Consider the following 13352-nt stretch of genomic DNA (forward strand, 5'->3'; position numbering starts at 1 on the left):
CGTCGCTTACCGTCAAAAGTGCGTTGGGCGTTCGAGATTCCAGTGCAAGAGTAACAACAAAGAAATCATTCCCATCATCACAGATCGCTCGCACGAGTTGACGATTTCAAAGCAGCGATGTCAAATATTCCCCCACCGCCACACCCCCACAGCGGTAGGAGTAATTAGTACGTACATGAGCCACACCGAACCCGTTACCTCCACGGAATCTCAAATCACCGTCGCGAGTGCGAGGGGAAGAAGACTACCATACGTCATTGGTAATGCGTTTGTAAAGCCCTCGTAACAGAGGCTAAAGAGTTCTAGGACGAATTTGATCACACAGCATCTCGATTCGATCCTTCCCGTGGAGGAACTACTCACGAATACAGAGAGCTTACGGCAGGGGCGCAGAAAAGTTTTTCCATGCCCTGGCCCATGGCCTTGAAGCTGTGGTCGCCATGACGTACATGCATCGCAAGCCAGTCGTTGATGAAATTGGAATAGTGTAGATGGTTTGAATTTCTCCTTAAGCTAAGTCGGCGATTCCCTGCCTAAGGCATGTATCCTAAAGTAGCTTCATTCCTCCGCATGAGCAAACGCTTATACTATCGCCGCGAAGGGGGATTCCTAAAACTTCCAGACTAGGGACTCGTATCGATCGACACGATGGGTCGCTTAGAGAAAAGGCGGACAGAATAGATGAATGTACGCTTATTGTGTGCGTTTGGAACCATTCACTTAAAGCACCACGTGGGGCCATTTTTCTTTTCGGTGTGGGATCTAATGGAAAGGGTTTGTAGGGCTGAGCGCCCCCGAGTTTAGCGTCGCTTTTAGGGCTGAAAGGGTTGGATGGCACGACGGGCGGATAGCTCTGGCCGGAGGCTATGGCCGGTGTGCGTATGCATATACGCATACGTCGATTATTAAACTAAGGTGAGATGAAAGAGCGGAATACTCGTAATTATTTAGCTTCGATGCGACCAGTTCAGCACTCGTAGCACGTACTAATCGTGACCATTGCTTCTTTGGATCTCCTTCAGTGTGCTGGGTACGACGCGTTGCGTACCCGGCGATCCGGCGGTTAGAACGCTCCGAGTAAGAAGCTGGTGACAGAGTATGACTGCCTATTCAAACCGAAGAGTCACTGGCCTAGGTTGTGGCCGAAAGTTATTATTATGCATTGGATATCGATGACAGCAGGAATGCCTCATGCGGTAGCCTGTTCAAGATCAAATGATGGATGACGGCTAGCTCGTGAGGAATGCCTCGTTTGGATACATGCGAGATCTGAATACGAGCTTGTGCGGCCATTTCTAGATTGCCGAGATCGCATTGTCAGCCAGAGCGGAGGAATTCGCTGTGAGTGAGATTTGTGGATTACAATTGCCATAGCGGAGATATCGCACCAGCACGGAGCGGAGTATGCGGCTAGATTCATTGCTGAATTCTACGTGCGTAGTGAGAGGAAGCTGAGCATTGAGGCGGCGAGCGAGATTGCGTGTGTTGTCAGCTCTGCATGAGCCTCCCGAGGTCGTCGCAACAAAAATGTCGCGCATGATACTTCCTGATTCTGACAATTTCACACTGATTAAGGCCGTACACTTGGATTTGTAAACTTTCGGACAGATTTGTCCCCCGATCATTCATAAACTGCATGTTGGAGTGGTAGAGTGTGTGCTGCTCGTAAGACGAGATATTTGGATGGGGTTGCTAAGGACAAATCGGAAAGATACTGGGGCTAGGCTGAATTATCCGAACGTAGCCTTCGGGAGCGGATGGATCTCCTCGTATGTACGAGGTCTGTTAAGCAATCGGGAGGGCGGATGGCGGGCCATATTCCAAGCGGAGAGAATGCCTACACGCCTCAAGTGTCCGCTTCACCACTTCCCCTCCCACTCCCACTTGAAGAAACTCGGCCGACTGCATACGAGGCACAGCGGATGTTTTTGGTTTGGAATCATCCAAACCCTTATCACCGACAGCTCCTTACGTGTACAGAGCTGGTTAAACATAATTAATGCATGCGAATAACTTCGGTGCAATCTCGCACGATATGACGGCGATTTCTCTGGTGTGCGCAATCATTAATTAATTGTCTCCAGTATTGACGCGAGGCTTGTGCTTGGCGAACTGCCCACACTGCTGATAGCCAACATTGCGGATGGGCGGATGCTCGGTTCGCATTGTGTCATCCAAGCCTCGCAAGATATTGGGTAGATATTGAATTTTCTGGGTCGCAGGACGTTTTTCCACAGCTTGCCCTGCATATGCAAAGCTTGCTAGGTTCCACGTGAGGATGGCTGGCAGTACCCGTTTCCCGCTGCGTCACTACCGGTACAGCAATACAATATTAATAGAAAAACAAGGTAGTTTCAATAGAACATGCCGGGCTACCTGTGACGAAGGTGCAGCGGGAATCAAGCAAACAGGATTCAGGAATGCAAGCAAGCAAGCAGATTATGGCTCCACGTTGTAACGTGCGACCGGTTGCAGCAGAATGAGGCCTGAGGCGTTACGATCAGCGGTCTACTTTACCACACGAGGAATGTGAAGCGGATGAAAGTTTTATCGAGTCGATGCAGGGCAAGCAAGGTTTGCGTGAGTTTTGGATGCTCACGGTTGTCCTTGGCCCTGGATCTACCTACAACCTACCCGTCCAGTGGACTTTGGCTGATACGCTAGCATCGAAACTCACATGGCGGCCGCTGGTTTAAGGGTTTTAAGGGTCTAAGGGTCAGAGCAGCGCGGGGCCGTTTCCACCAATTGGTAGATCTTGCCCATCCTCGGGATAAGATCGGCAGTGACGATATCGATATGCAACGACAGTTCGGGAATCAGGGAAAACAGGAAAGTCCAAGTTATGTCGAGATGATAGAAGGGATACCCTCACAAAGCATCGCGAGTAGAATATTGACGATGATGAGGAGGCTCAGTAATTCTGCAATAATCAGGGCTAGTATGAGGCAGCGCAAACACAGCCTGAAGTATTATCAAATCCTGATGAGGGGATATGATGTGTGATGCATGAGTATTTTGGTGGTGGTGATGCGAGGATGAAATTTTTCTCGTGGTGATGATGTCATCGACGATCTGCCGTTGGCTTGGCGTGACACAGGCGACACGCTGAATGTTCAACAGAAATGTTGGCAAGAGGAGAAGTCACGAGACAGCAACAGCCAACGAGTAATGGATATGCCGAGTGTAGATACCGAAGAATGCCATTTTCCTTGTCGTAGGATGTCTCGTCCTCCTCCGAATAGACGCGAACGGATTGGTAGCAGAGCCTCGGTTCGGAGACGAGTGGCTCAGCGCCTGTGGCTAGTATCGGCATTCTATGTGAGGCTTGTTGCCAATGTAGATCAATAACATCTTCGTCGCATTCAATATTTTATCGGTCCGACGTGGTGCTGCTGTAACAAGTTTGATGGAAGGAGATGGAGCCTCGGAGTAGCCGTGATGGAGGAGAAAAACCAACAGACAGGAAAACTTGGTCAATGCATAGGGCTGGCACAGCCACGGACCCTGTGGCTCGCCAATCGCGATAACTCGGCAGCCGGAAGACGCATTAATTGTCGTTCCCGACCAATCATATGAGTACAAGTTGCTGGAACAATTAAGCCAGAGATCGGCCGACATGCAATGGAGAGCATGTACTTGCCTCTTTAGGTTGCGCTATCTCCGCACCCACGTTTTTGTGGACTTGTCACCCTAGGAAGTCTCGGTACCAGCTCCCCATCAAAAAAACTCACAGCATGGCATTCTAGATTGCTTTTCCATGCAAAATACCATACTCGGAGCCTTCCAGCGACGGAGGCTCCGTGGTCCCGAGCGAATAGTCGAGTGGTCACATAACTTTGAAGCTCGTAGCGAAGTGCTGCGACATCTTGACTTTGCTGCATACAAGTGTTATACCCTGTCGGAGGGCACCGATGCATTGAAAAAAATCTGTACGCGACCTGCAGCATGCAGCCAGCACTCAGCTCATATTGTCTGGCAGAACGTCGGGGGATATTCGATCAATAACAACGCATGCAAGTCAAATGCACAGCTCAATCTAAACCTCTAGATGTGGTGTAGTGGTTGTTGACATCCAGCGCGTTGGTCCGATCGACCGTTTTACGTACGATTTCGGTAGATACTAGGACCTGACTATCGGTAGATGCACCTTGCTTTGTTTTCCACCTACGAGGTACCAAGAAATCTCCTTTTGGAGTACATGGATTACTAGGATCTGTTGACTATTGGCTTTGTGGAACTATGTTTGGAAATAGGTAGCTCCTTTTGTTGCGCTGCTCTTGTGTTGCGCGTGGAGGTCCAGACTGGCTGGGGAGTCACCCTAACCAGCTGAAAGGAGTCACCACCCCGAATAATGACTTTGAGATGAATCACAGACTGAACGAGAGAACAATCGAGGCTGCATCGCTCAGGTCACGCGGAATGGTCATGTGGACACTGTGTACTATACAATAATGCAACGGCTTCGAAACGGTACGCGCGGAGTACACATGTTTGCGTGTCGGCGGACTTCGTGCGTACCGGGCGCCAAGAATGTACTTGAATACGCAGAGCACAGCCAGAAAGAGTACGACGTTTGTCCGTCTTAGAGCCGCGAGAGGCTGTCACCCAGTGGAGATCGTGTCTCACCAAAGTTCCTCGGTCGCGGTGGAATCCAGGGTCCGGCTGCAAGCATTTCTCTACGTGCGGAATGCGCAGTTGCTGACGATGATTGGGCGGTTTGGACATCACGGGGGATGGGTGGTAATAGTGGTAGCTGTATGGCATTGCATGGCATGGCATGGTATGACTAACCGACCGACCGAGTTGGGAAGAAGAGAGTCGCAAGCGAACACGTTGCGACGAGGATGTTGGATATGGGGTATGGCGCAGCAGTTTGCAAGCGATCGCAGATTTCCTTGTAGGTTTGCTACGCTGACATTTGATTGAAGAGTATTCTTGGAATGTTGTCAATCGTTACTCATGTTGTCGAAGAGGTCGAGATTGCGACAGCTCGGATGGCAGCCGAGGGAGCAGGGATGGGTGGGAGCGGGCGCATCAGCGACAGAGATTTTCGGGTGTCTAGATGTGAGTGTAGTGGTAGTGCAGAGTGAGCGCAGGAGATATTCTCTGTACAGTAGTTGCAGTAGTAGCAGTAGTAGAGTGGTAATATGTGGTAGCGCAATCGGGTGGTATGGTGTGGTGTGTCCTGCACTCCTGGTGCGTCCTGGTGGGTTCTGGAGGGTGCTCCCGTCGAGGCAGTGCACAGCCATCATTCGATCACTCAACTCACTAATCCATTATCCATCCTTTATTCTCTTTCTCCTACTGCTCCGGTACTCTACGAATAGTTACGGATAAACGTAGTGTTCACAGGGACAAAAAAATACGATAGGTAACTATTCGGAGAAAGGGAGAAAGAGAAACCAAAGTAAAGATGATTTGGCATTCTTTACGATGGGATGATTGTTATTGGGTGCCAGGTGGTTAGTAAACGTACCCCCTCCACTAACCACTCTCTCCGTAATGGAGTTATGATGCCTGTCTAATGCTATCCTAATGGGTGACCACCCCCGGCCACGACCACCACACCCTTAGCCTGACCCCCCCAGTCCAGCCCTGCAGTTTTTCACAGCGTGGGTTGCTGTTTAGCCAGCTTCTAGAAGGGTACCGATCTGCGTCTAGTGCCATCCACCATCGTCCACCCCGGTCATGCTATGACGCAACATACACTCTTCTCAAAAAAAGAGACCCTTTCCCTTTAGAAAACCCGCACTCATCCACATCCCATCCCACCATAACCCTAAGCCCCCCATTACACACCAAGACTGAGAGAGAGAGAAAAAAAACAGGAAGAGAACAAGAATTGAAATACACTAGGGCCGAAAACATTCGCTCAGCAATTTGCAATCATTCCCGGCCCGCATACCATCCCAACTTACCAACTACCACTCTACTACTTCTTTTCTCCATCTAAGCCCCGAGTCTCCGCCCTTAGTCTACATACTCTCTTTCCTTTATTTCTAAGTCGAGTTACCTCGTACGGAGTAGTCCTCATTCACATTCCACTACATTCCATTCATCATTGTGGGATCACCTCATCAAGCATCCCTACCCTACCATTCTACCCTTACCCTAACCTACCCTACCCTACCCTACCCTACACCCACCCTCCAGTATCGAATCGGCCAATTCCACTCCGAGTGTCATAGTTCACAAGGACTTTTGGTCTATCTCTCCGATCCCCCCCATCGACTACTTTTCCTATAAATCAACTTGCCACCCGCCCTGGGTCACTATCCTTCCCCTTCCAAGAACGATGCTGGCCTTTCCGCAAAGACGTCAGCACAATCCACTACCACACCACCACCACCACCAATACAACAACCACTACAACAACCAGAACCCCACCACCACACTACCTTCACCTCCTACCCCTACCACTACACTCTCTTCTACCGCCACATCTCAACTCTCCTACGATACTATCTCACAACAACTACAACAACCTCTCTCAGCACAGCAGCTCTACGACCAACAACTACTTCACGACTACCTCGAGTCACAGCAGCAACAGTCGTTCGTCACTGGGAACTTCGTTGACGCAGATTCGAACAACTCTTCCAACCCGTTCATGACGGGCGAATTCACCTTTTCGAGCCCTTCCATCCGGGTACAGCAGTCGACTCCAACACCACAGCAGCTGTCTACCAGCTTCGCCCAGACTTCCATCATGCCCGGTGCCACCGCTGGCTTGGACAATTGGAATGCATATCAAAACAGCAGCCAGTCGTTACAGACTCCACGATCAGTGAAGGCACATCAACGCGCGTCGTCTTCATCTTCGATAGGATCTAACGGCTCCCAGTATCATCCTGTACAACCTGCAGCCAATTACCAGTATGTCGCTCTCCCCGAGTCTTCGCCTCCGTCTTCAGCTCGGCAACATGCGCATGACTCTTCTTTATCATTACTGAACAATGCTGACGACACTTCAAGAACCTTCTCGAACCATCTACCAACTCCAACACACACTCCTACACAAGACTCCTTCATCAACTCCAACTCCAACTCCAACTCCAACTTCACGAACTTTGCGCCCAACACCACGGGCATGGACTCAGCCATGGCAGTACATCTATCAATGAAGCAGGCTCTCATGGACCAAAACAACCCAGATGAGGATGTCCCTGGCTTTGGACATTCAGCAAGACATTCCGTATCGAGCTATGGCCACGACTCTCCGGCCACTCCACATACCGCCCAAGGAGAGGACTTTGACGATCGATACAAGATGCCTACCACTGGTGAGAATACCCTTACGAAGGTGGAGTCGTGGTTTGACATGTACCTTACTTACGATGATGAACCAGACATGAGACAACATACTGTGCCAAAGTTCGAAAGGACTTACACGGACGCTGCCATTGACAACTTCTACGACCCGACCACAATGATGTCGCATGCGCAGTCATTACCACAGACCAAGCAGCCATCGTTGCTATCGCCTTATCGGGGCGCAAACCACAACGACATCGTTCAGAAGACTCTCGCAGCAGCTCAGATCGCCCGCTCCCAATCTCCTTCAAGTTCGGCAAGCCGAGGTGTATCACCATTCCGTCAGAACTCGCCCTTCCGCCAGACAAGCAACAGCTTCAACTCTCCTCGCATGAGGGTGGGTACCGCCGCTGAGGCACGTGAGCAAAAGGTCGAGGCCGATGCTGCCTACGCGATGAAATCCAACGTCGCATCGAACACAGACCCGGAGCCAAAGACCATCTCACCAAAGGATGCAATGTTGGACTACCGTGAGCCAGATGAGGAAGCCAAGGTACCATTGTTCCCAGAGGGCGGCGCAACCGAGTACGACCAATACAACCGCGCCAACCAATTTGGAACCGCCACCCAGTCCGGATTTGACACAACAACTGGACAGTCATTTCAGCAACAAGAGAATTGGGCAGCACCTCAATTCCCATCATCAAACTTCTCGACGACATCCGCCGCTACCTCTCAACCATCTTTTGCTTACGTACCCACAACCATGTCAAATAGTCTACAGGGTCTGCCTTTCACTTCAGCACCAGCACAGTACCGCTCAACGACCAGTATGCCTGCTGTCACCGAATCGACGCCAGATTTCCCGGCGCATTTGACATCGATGGAGTCTAGCGCAAGCGAGGCTGGACCCGAGCCGTCAAGCCAGTCTAGCGAACATCAACAATTCCTCCACAAGCCAGGCCCTTCTGCAGCCGATTCGGGCACATACACATGTACCTATCACGGATGCACGCTACGCTTCGAGACTCCTCAGAAGTTGCAGAAGCACAAGCGCGAGGGACATCGCAGCACCAACACGGCCTCGACGATTGGATCGAGCATGACATCAGCGGCTCTTTTGGAGCGGAACTCGCAAGCGGGGCCTCACAAGTGCGAGCGCATTAACCCCACAACGGGCAAGCCTTGCAATACGATATTCTCCCGGCCGTACGATTTGACGAGGCACGAAGACACGATTCACAACGCACGCAAGCAGAAAGTCCGTTGCGCACTGTGTGTCGAGGAGAAGACCTTTTCGCGCAATGATGCCCTCACACGACACATGGTAAGAGTCCATCGACAGAGTCCCAGGCACAAGAAGCAGCAGCGATGCTAACCAAGTCACTAGCGAGTTGTCCATCCTGAGATCGATTTCCCAGGCAAGCACAGGCGCCGGGGTGGAAATTCCGATTAGAGACATGGACATTATTGCTACTATTCCTTGTCCTGTCATGCCCTTGTTCTATTTTTTCCCTCTTGTCGACTTTGTCCGGCTACGGAGTTTAGAGAGATGCAACTATTACCACTGAGGTACCCACGAGACCAGTAGAGTGGAAAGAATGGGGGAGGGAGGCCCTTACCCGACCTACCCGACCAACCCGACCAACCAACACACGCTTGACTCTCCCCCACCCGTCGGGCGGGCGTCGGCGTCGGCGGACGTTACCCCCTTCCAGGCGCCCCAACATTTTGGTCCGGTGCATTCCAGAACGCACTGGATGCTGGGGGAGTCGCACTCACATCTGCATCCTGCGATATTGCCATCTCTTGCGACCGGTCGAGATTGGAGGCTTTGAACGTTCCTCAACGTTCTTGTCCTTGCACCATCGTCTTTTTTCCCACCCTTGTTCAGCGATTTGTAACTTTCTAGATGCATCTCGTCGCATCTCGTCGCATCTCGTCGCATCGCGCGTTGTCATTCCTAAAGATATTCCTGGAACTGGCGTTCTCATCCCTTATTATTTTTTTACACTGCCAAAATCCCGTTCTCGCTGGTCGGACAGGATGCTGGATACCGCCTGGCGTTGCATTGGGTGCGACAGCCCCCCATGACCTAGTCACAATTTTCTTGTTACCTCTACCTGTATGTCTAATTATCTGTCATGTTTTCCCCTGGTCATGGGGTTTTGTACTTTAATGGTTTTCCCTCTCGAGCGTTATAAGCGACGAGGTGGAGTGATGAATCGATACGATACGACATGGGACGCGAAAGGTCTTCCGACCGAACGCCCAAAAAAAAGCGACATGGGATTATTAGACGGTGTCTTTGGGTTTGGTTACAGATGGACCATTTGTCCAACATTATTGGCAAATCATTTTTTCTCGATGTGTTCTGTTCCTTTCCTGTTTTCAGTCTTCTTTCGTCTACCTATATCCCAACCATCCCTATTATTGGATGCATTATTCTATATCTGTATGACATACCATTTTCCTTCTCCCAATAAGGGGGAAAATATTCATTTGGTCCCATGGTTCCCTCAAATTTGTCTTTGATCGAATTTTCCTTCTTGCGTAGATGTCTGCATGTATCCCTCTATCGATTTTCATCTCACCGTCTTGCCCTGCTGTTGTACAACCTTTGTAATCGTACCATCATCCCACTTAATTTTTCCCCTTCCTTTGCGCGCGCCGTCAGCAATCAAGATCTTCCAGCCTCAGGCGCCTGTCAGCGCACACAGATAGCTAGCTAGCTACCTAGAATGTTTTCCCGCTAGGGCAGAGACCTCTCTAAATTGCACTATCCGCACACCTGTACAACCAGAACAAGCTTCGTCTTTGCCTTAACTGACTTCACGCCTGCACACTTCCACCAAAGTATACAACTATTTCACACGGACCTGATCATTACAGAAAGAACGCAAGCAAGGAAGGATCAGTGGCGCATGGTCAGGAGGATCCGGTACGACATTCGTACGGTGGATGGGCTGTTCTTCTTGGTAGCTTAGATTGTTAGGTTTAGTTTCGTGAGCAGAAGTCAGGATAGTTAGGTAGATGATAATCATGATTTTTCTATTCCATCCCTCGTAAATCTGCTACAAGTGTGCTAGGCCGTGACAAATACTTGAATCGGATAGTTTATCTCCTTGGAGGACTTTTCCGAGAATAATAGTTACATCGCCAGAAGAAGGTCTGACTGACTCACTGGAAAAGAGGATGGTCATACGTGCATAGTGTAACTGCAAGTAACTAGACGAGTATGCTACTCTTTCCCTCATCACCACTCATTCCCAGCCATTGTCCCCTTTCTTGATATCTTCTTCGAAAGTGCCGATATCCGAATAGATTCATCGCGCACTATCGTCCGTCGTTTTGTCGGGTTGTATCTAGTGGTTGGGATAACTACACGAGTAGATGTTACGAGGTGCTATTGTTGTTGCTGATCTACCTCGTAAAGCACACGTTACTTTCTCCCCATTCGATCTACCCAAGCGCCAATAGTTTATGTGCATGTACTCCGTGTGTATCTTCCGCATCGGTCTACGAATAAGCCTAGTGACCAGCATCGAATACGTGGGTTCGCAGACGTGTTTCTATTTCGAGATCTCGTTCTCACCGGCGAGTTTGGGATTATCGAGAGGATGGGTTGGACAACAAAAACCGTTGAGATTTGCATCTAGACTCCTTGTATGTACAGGGGGCAGAGATGATTACAGCACGAGTAGATCTAGCACTTGCAGGCAGGGCTGGGCTGGGCTAGCAGAGCAAGACCCGTCGTGGTGCAGCGCAACGCAACGTAGCGCTCGCTGTAGAGCGAAAGAACTCCCCGGTGAACAGCACAGCACAGTTAGTAGGTCATTACAGAAAAGTGACGTTCAAGTGGAGCACTACTCGTAATAATGACTGACTGTGCTTGAAAGGCGCACTGAGAATCAACTGATTCTGATTCTGATGTTGATACTGAGTCTCCTGTCGCATGTCCTGATAGCCAAGTACCTAACGGGTAGTGCCATCGTGCCATGCAGCCATTCAGAGAAGCGCACAGCCGATCCCGTCCCCGCGCGACAACTTTTTCCTCCTATGGGAAGCCAAACTACACGAGCCCTTGGGTTTCGGATGTCGTCACTGGTCCGTATCCGCGACTATCTGTCCCGATGCTGTTCTTTCCTTACTATCTATCTCCATCGCTCTGTTATTTAGTATTACGAGGTATGAAGCGATATCAAGATGCACTTCATATTCATTGTGCTATTTGGTAGTTTCTTCGATAGAAAATCATAGCATCCAATCGAACGGGCATTCCACTTCAGTCATGACTTCATCAATCCCAATCCAGCAGCATCCTCCGCGGCGGGTATTTCAACCCCTCTGAAATCGACAAGCCGACTCATCATGACAAGTCGAAACCATCATCTATAATAAATGAATGTTATTCTTCTTAGATGAACCCACCAGACTATATTTCGGGACTATGCTGATTCAACACGCGCTACAGAGATCGCAACAGACTACATCTACTTGCAGTCTCATTACCCTTCTTTTCCCGCGCGAGTGAAGCATAACCCGCACCCCCGCGGCGCGACGGTGCGTGTTCCAATGAGTGCCATCGACGTCACGATGTGGGTCCCCCGATCTCTTACTCTCCCTTACTTCACCTCACCTCACATCACCTTACCTTACCTGACTGATATTGAATTATATCCGACCCTAATCAGGGCATCTATCCCGTGTCGGAAAGAAGTGCAACACCCTTCCAATGACTCGGGAACAGAAGCATGCAGTTGTGGAGTAAGCCTCCGCCGTCATCGTTGTGGGGACCTCTATTCTGATAAACCTCCTCCTACCGTGTGGTGTAAGACGTGAACATGACAGGTAGCAAAATACGCGGTTATTATTTGCCGAGACGAACGGACTAGAGATTGAGTTTCGCTGCGAGATGAAACCAACAAGATACCGTGCCGTGTTCGTGCAATACGAAACGGGGGCAGGTTAACGCTTATTTCGTATGCTCTGTTGGAATAATGATACTGGTGTGCGACACACGAGGATGGATACGGCTATCATGGCATTTCGTTTCCCATGCTTTGTGTCATGTGGTCGATACTCGTTGATATCATCAACAAAACATGATGCGGTCATGATTGTTTGGTTAGGAGACAAAGGATGCTAACTTTTAGACGGCGCAATTAATTCACATCTCGCTGCATCACCTACTCCTGCACATCTACGAATATTTTACCCATCACGATGCTGACTGGTGGCCGGAATGTATGAACTATCGATCGGACGACGAGATTGGGCTCGCGCTCGATGGGTGATCTGCACATGACGGGGTTCAAAGACGATACAATGACGATGCTGATAAGTAATGATGCGTGGTTGGCATTCTCCGCGACGTGCGACGTTGGCCAAGGAGCCCATGATTGGATGACGTCGGAGGTGCCCATCTATGTCATCGCTTCGGGCTTTTTTTATTATTCAAGGGTCCTTACGTTACCAACAAGTAACACGACACCACACCCTAGCCTTAACTTTGTCGGGCTGTTCGGGTGGTGGGTGAGTGTGTCTCCTCTTTCCCTTCTTGTAGGGTGATCGGCAGGCGGGGCGATTCTCAACGACTGCCAACAAGAGCAACACATGGGTGTGGAGCATCGAGATCTACGAGTAGTGAAGTCGAAGGTGACAAGAGTGGCTTGTGACGGTTTCCTATCGCGCAACGCTGGGAGGTTCGTGAGGAAGACGAGTGCGGGGTTGGAAGTGGACCCTGCATCCTTCTTGGGATCGTTCGGTCTCCGGTTTGGTGAGATGGAGATGGGAAGCCTCGCGGGAAGAGAGTTGGTCTTTCTAATAGTAGTCGCCATGGAGATGATAATACCTCTTCCCAACAAGGGAATGTATGAGTTGCAATTGATAGAAAGAATAGGAGGATGTTCTGTGACTCGCTTCTTGCTGCACTTCACCTTGAAACAATGGACCATGTAGTCTTAACCAACATACGGGCAACGAGCTAAGCATGTTTATTATCCCGAACAAGAAATACTAGTACTATTCTAGTAGACTACAGGTATTATGGTCATTGATTTATTCTCTGGATTTTTTCTTTTGAGAATAACCCATGA

General features: G+C 49.9%; 3 protein-coding genes across 3 annotated transcripts; 1 reads left to right on the top strand and 2 right to left on the bottom strand.

Moving 5' to 3' along the window:
* Window positions 1–1262: 1262 nt before the first annotated feature.
* On the bottom strand, window positions 1263–1557 carry BU24DRAFT_421200 (uncharacterized protein). The gene has a single exon (XM_033527667.1). It carries the CDS (start codon window positions 1536–1538, stop codon window positions 1296–1298), a length of 243 nt encoding a protein of 80 aa, XP_033386529.1. The 5' UTR covers window positions 1539–1557; the 3' UTR covers window positions 1263–1295.
* A 4525-nt stretch (window positions 1558–6082) lies between these two features.
* On the top strand, window positions 6083–8757 carry BU24DRAFT_166892 (uncharacterized protein). The gene is made up of 4 exons (XM_033521449.1): window positions 6083–6793; window positions 6845–6876; window positions 6976–7283; window positions 7350–8757. The coding sequence occupies exons 1-4, from the start codon at window positions 6296–6298 to the stop codon at window positions 8630–8632; spliced, it is 2121 nt and encodes a 706-aa protein (XP_033386530.1). The 5' UTR covers window positions 6083–6295; the 3' UTR covers window positions 8633–8757.
* A 3644-nt stretch (window positions 8758–12401) lies between these two features.
* On the bottom strand, window positions 12402–13297 carry BU24DRAFT_166913 (uncharacterized protein). The gene has a single exon (XM_033521450.1). The coding sequence runs from the start codon at window positions 13209–13211 to the stop codon at window positions 12708–12710; it is 504 nt and encodes a 167-aa protein (XP_033386531.1). The 5' UTR covers window positions 13212–13297; the 3' UTR covers window positions 12402–12707.
* Window positions 13298–13352: the final 55 nt, after the last annotated feature.

The sequence above is a fragment of the Aaosphaeria arxii genome (assembly GCF_010015735.1).
Source record: "Aaosphaeria arxii CBS 175.79 unplaced genomic scaffold BU24scaffold_3, whole genome shotgun sequence".
In the NCBI taxonomy this organism is placed as follows: Eukaryota; Fungi; Ascomycota; class Dothideomycetes; order Pleosporales; genus Aaosphaeria; species Aaosphaeria arxii.

Coding starts and splice junctions, on each gene's coding strand:
- BU24DRAFT_166913 (XM_033521450.1), bottom strand. CDS start 13,211: ATGGTCCATTGTTTCAAGGTGAAGTGCAGCAAGAAGCGAGTCACAGAA.
- BU24DRAFT_421200 (XM_033527667.1), bottom strand. CDS start 1,538: ATGCGCGACATTTTTGTTGCGACGACCTCGGGAGGCTCATGCAGAGCT.
- BU24DRAFT_166892 (XM_033521449.1), top strand. CDS start 6,296: ATGCTGGCCTTTCCGCAAAGACGTCAGCACAATCCACTACCACACCAC. Junction 6,794..6,844: donor AGACTCCACGATCAGTGAAG/GCACATCAACGC, acceptor AACGGCTCCCAG/TATCATCCTGTACAACCTGC. Junction 6,877..6,975: donor CAACCTGCAGCCAATTACCA/GTATGTCGCTCT, acceptor CGACACTTCAAG/AACCTTCTCGAACCATCTAC.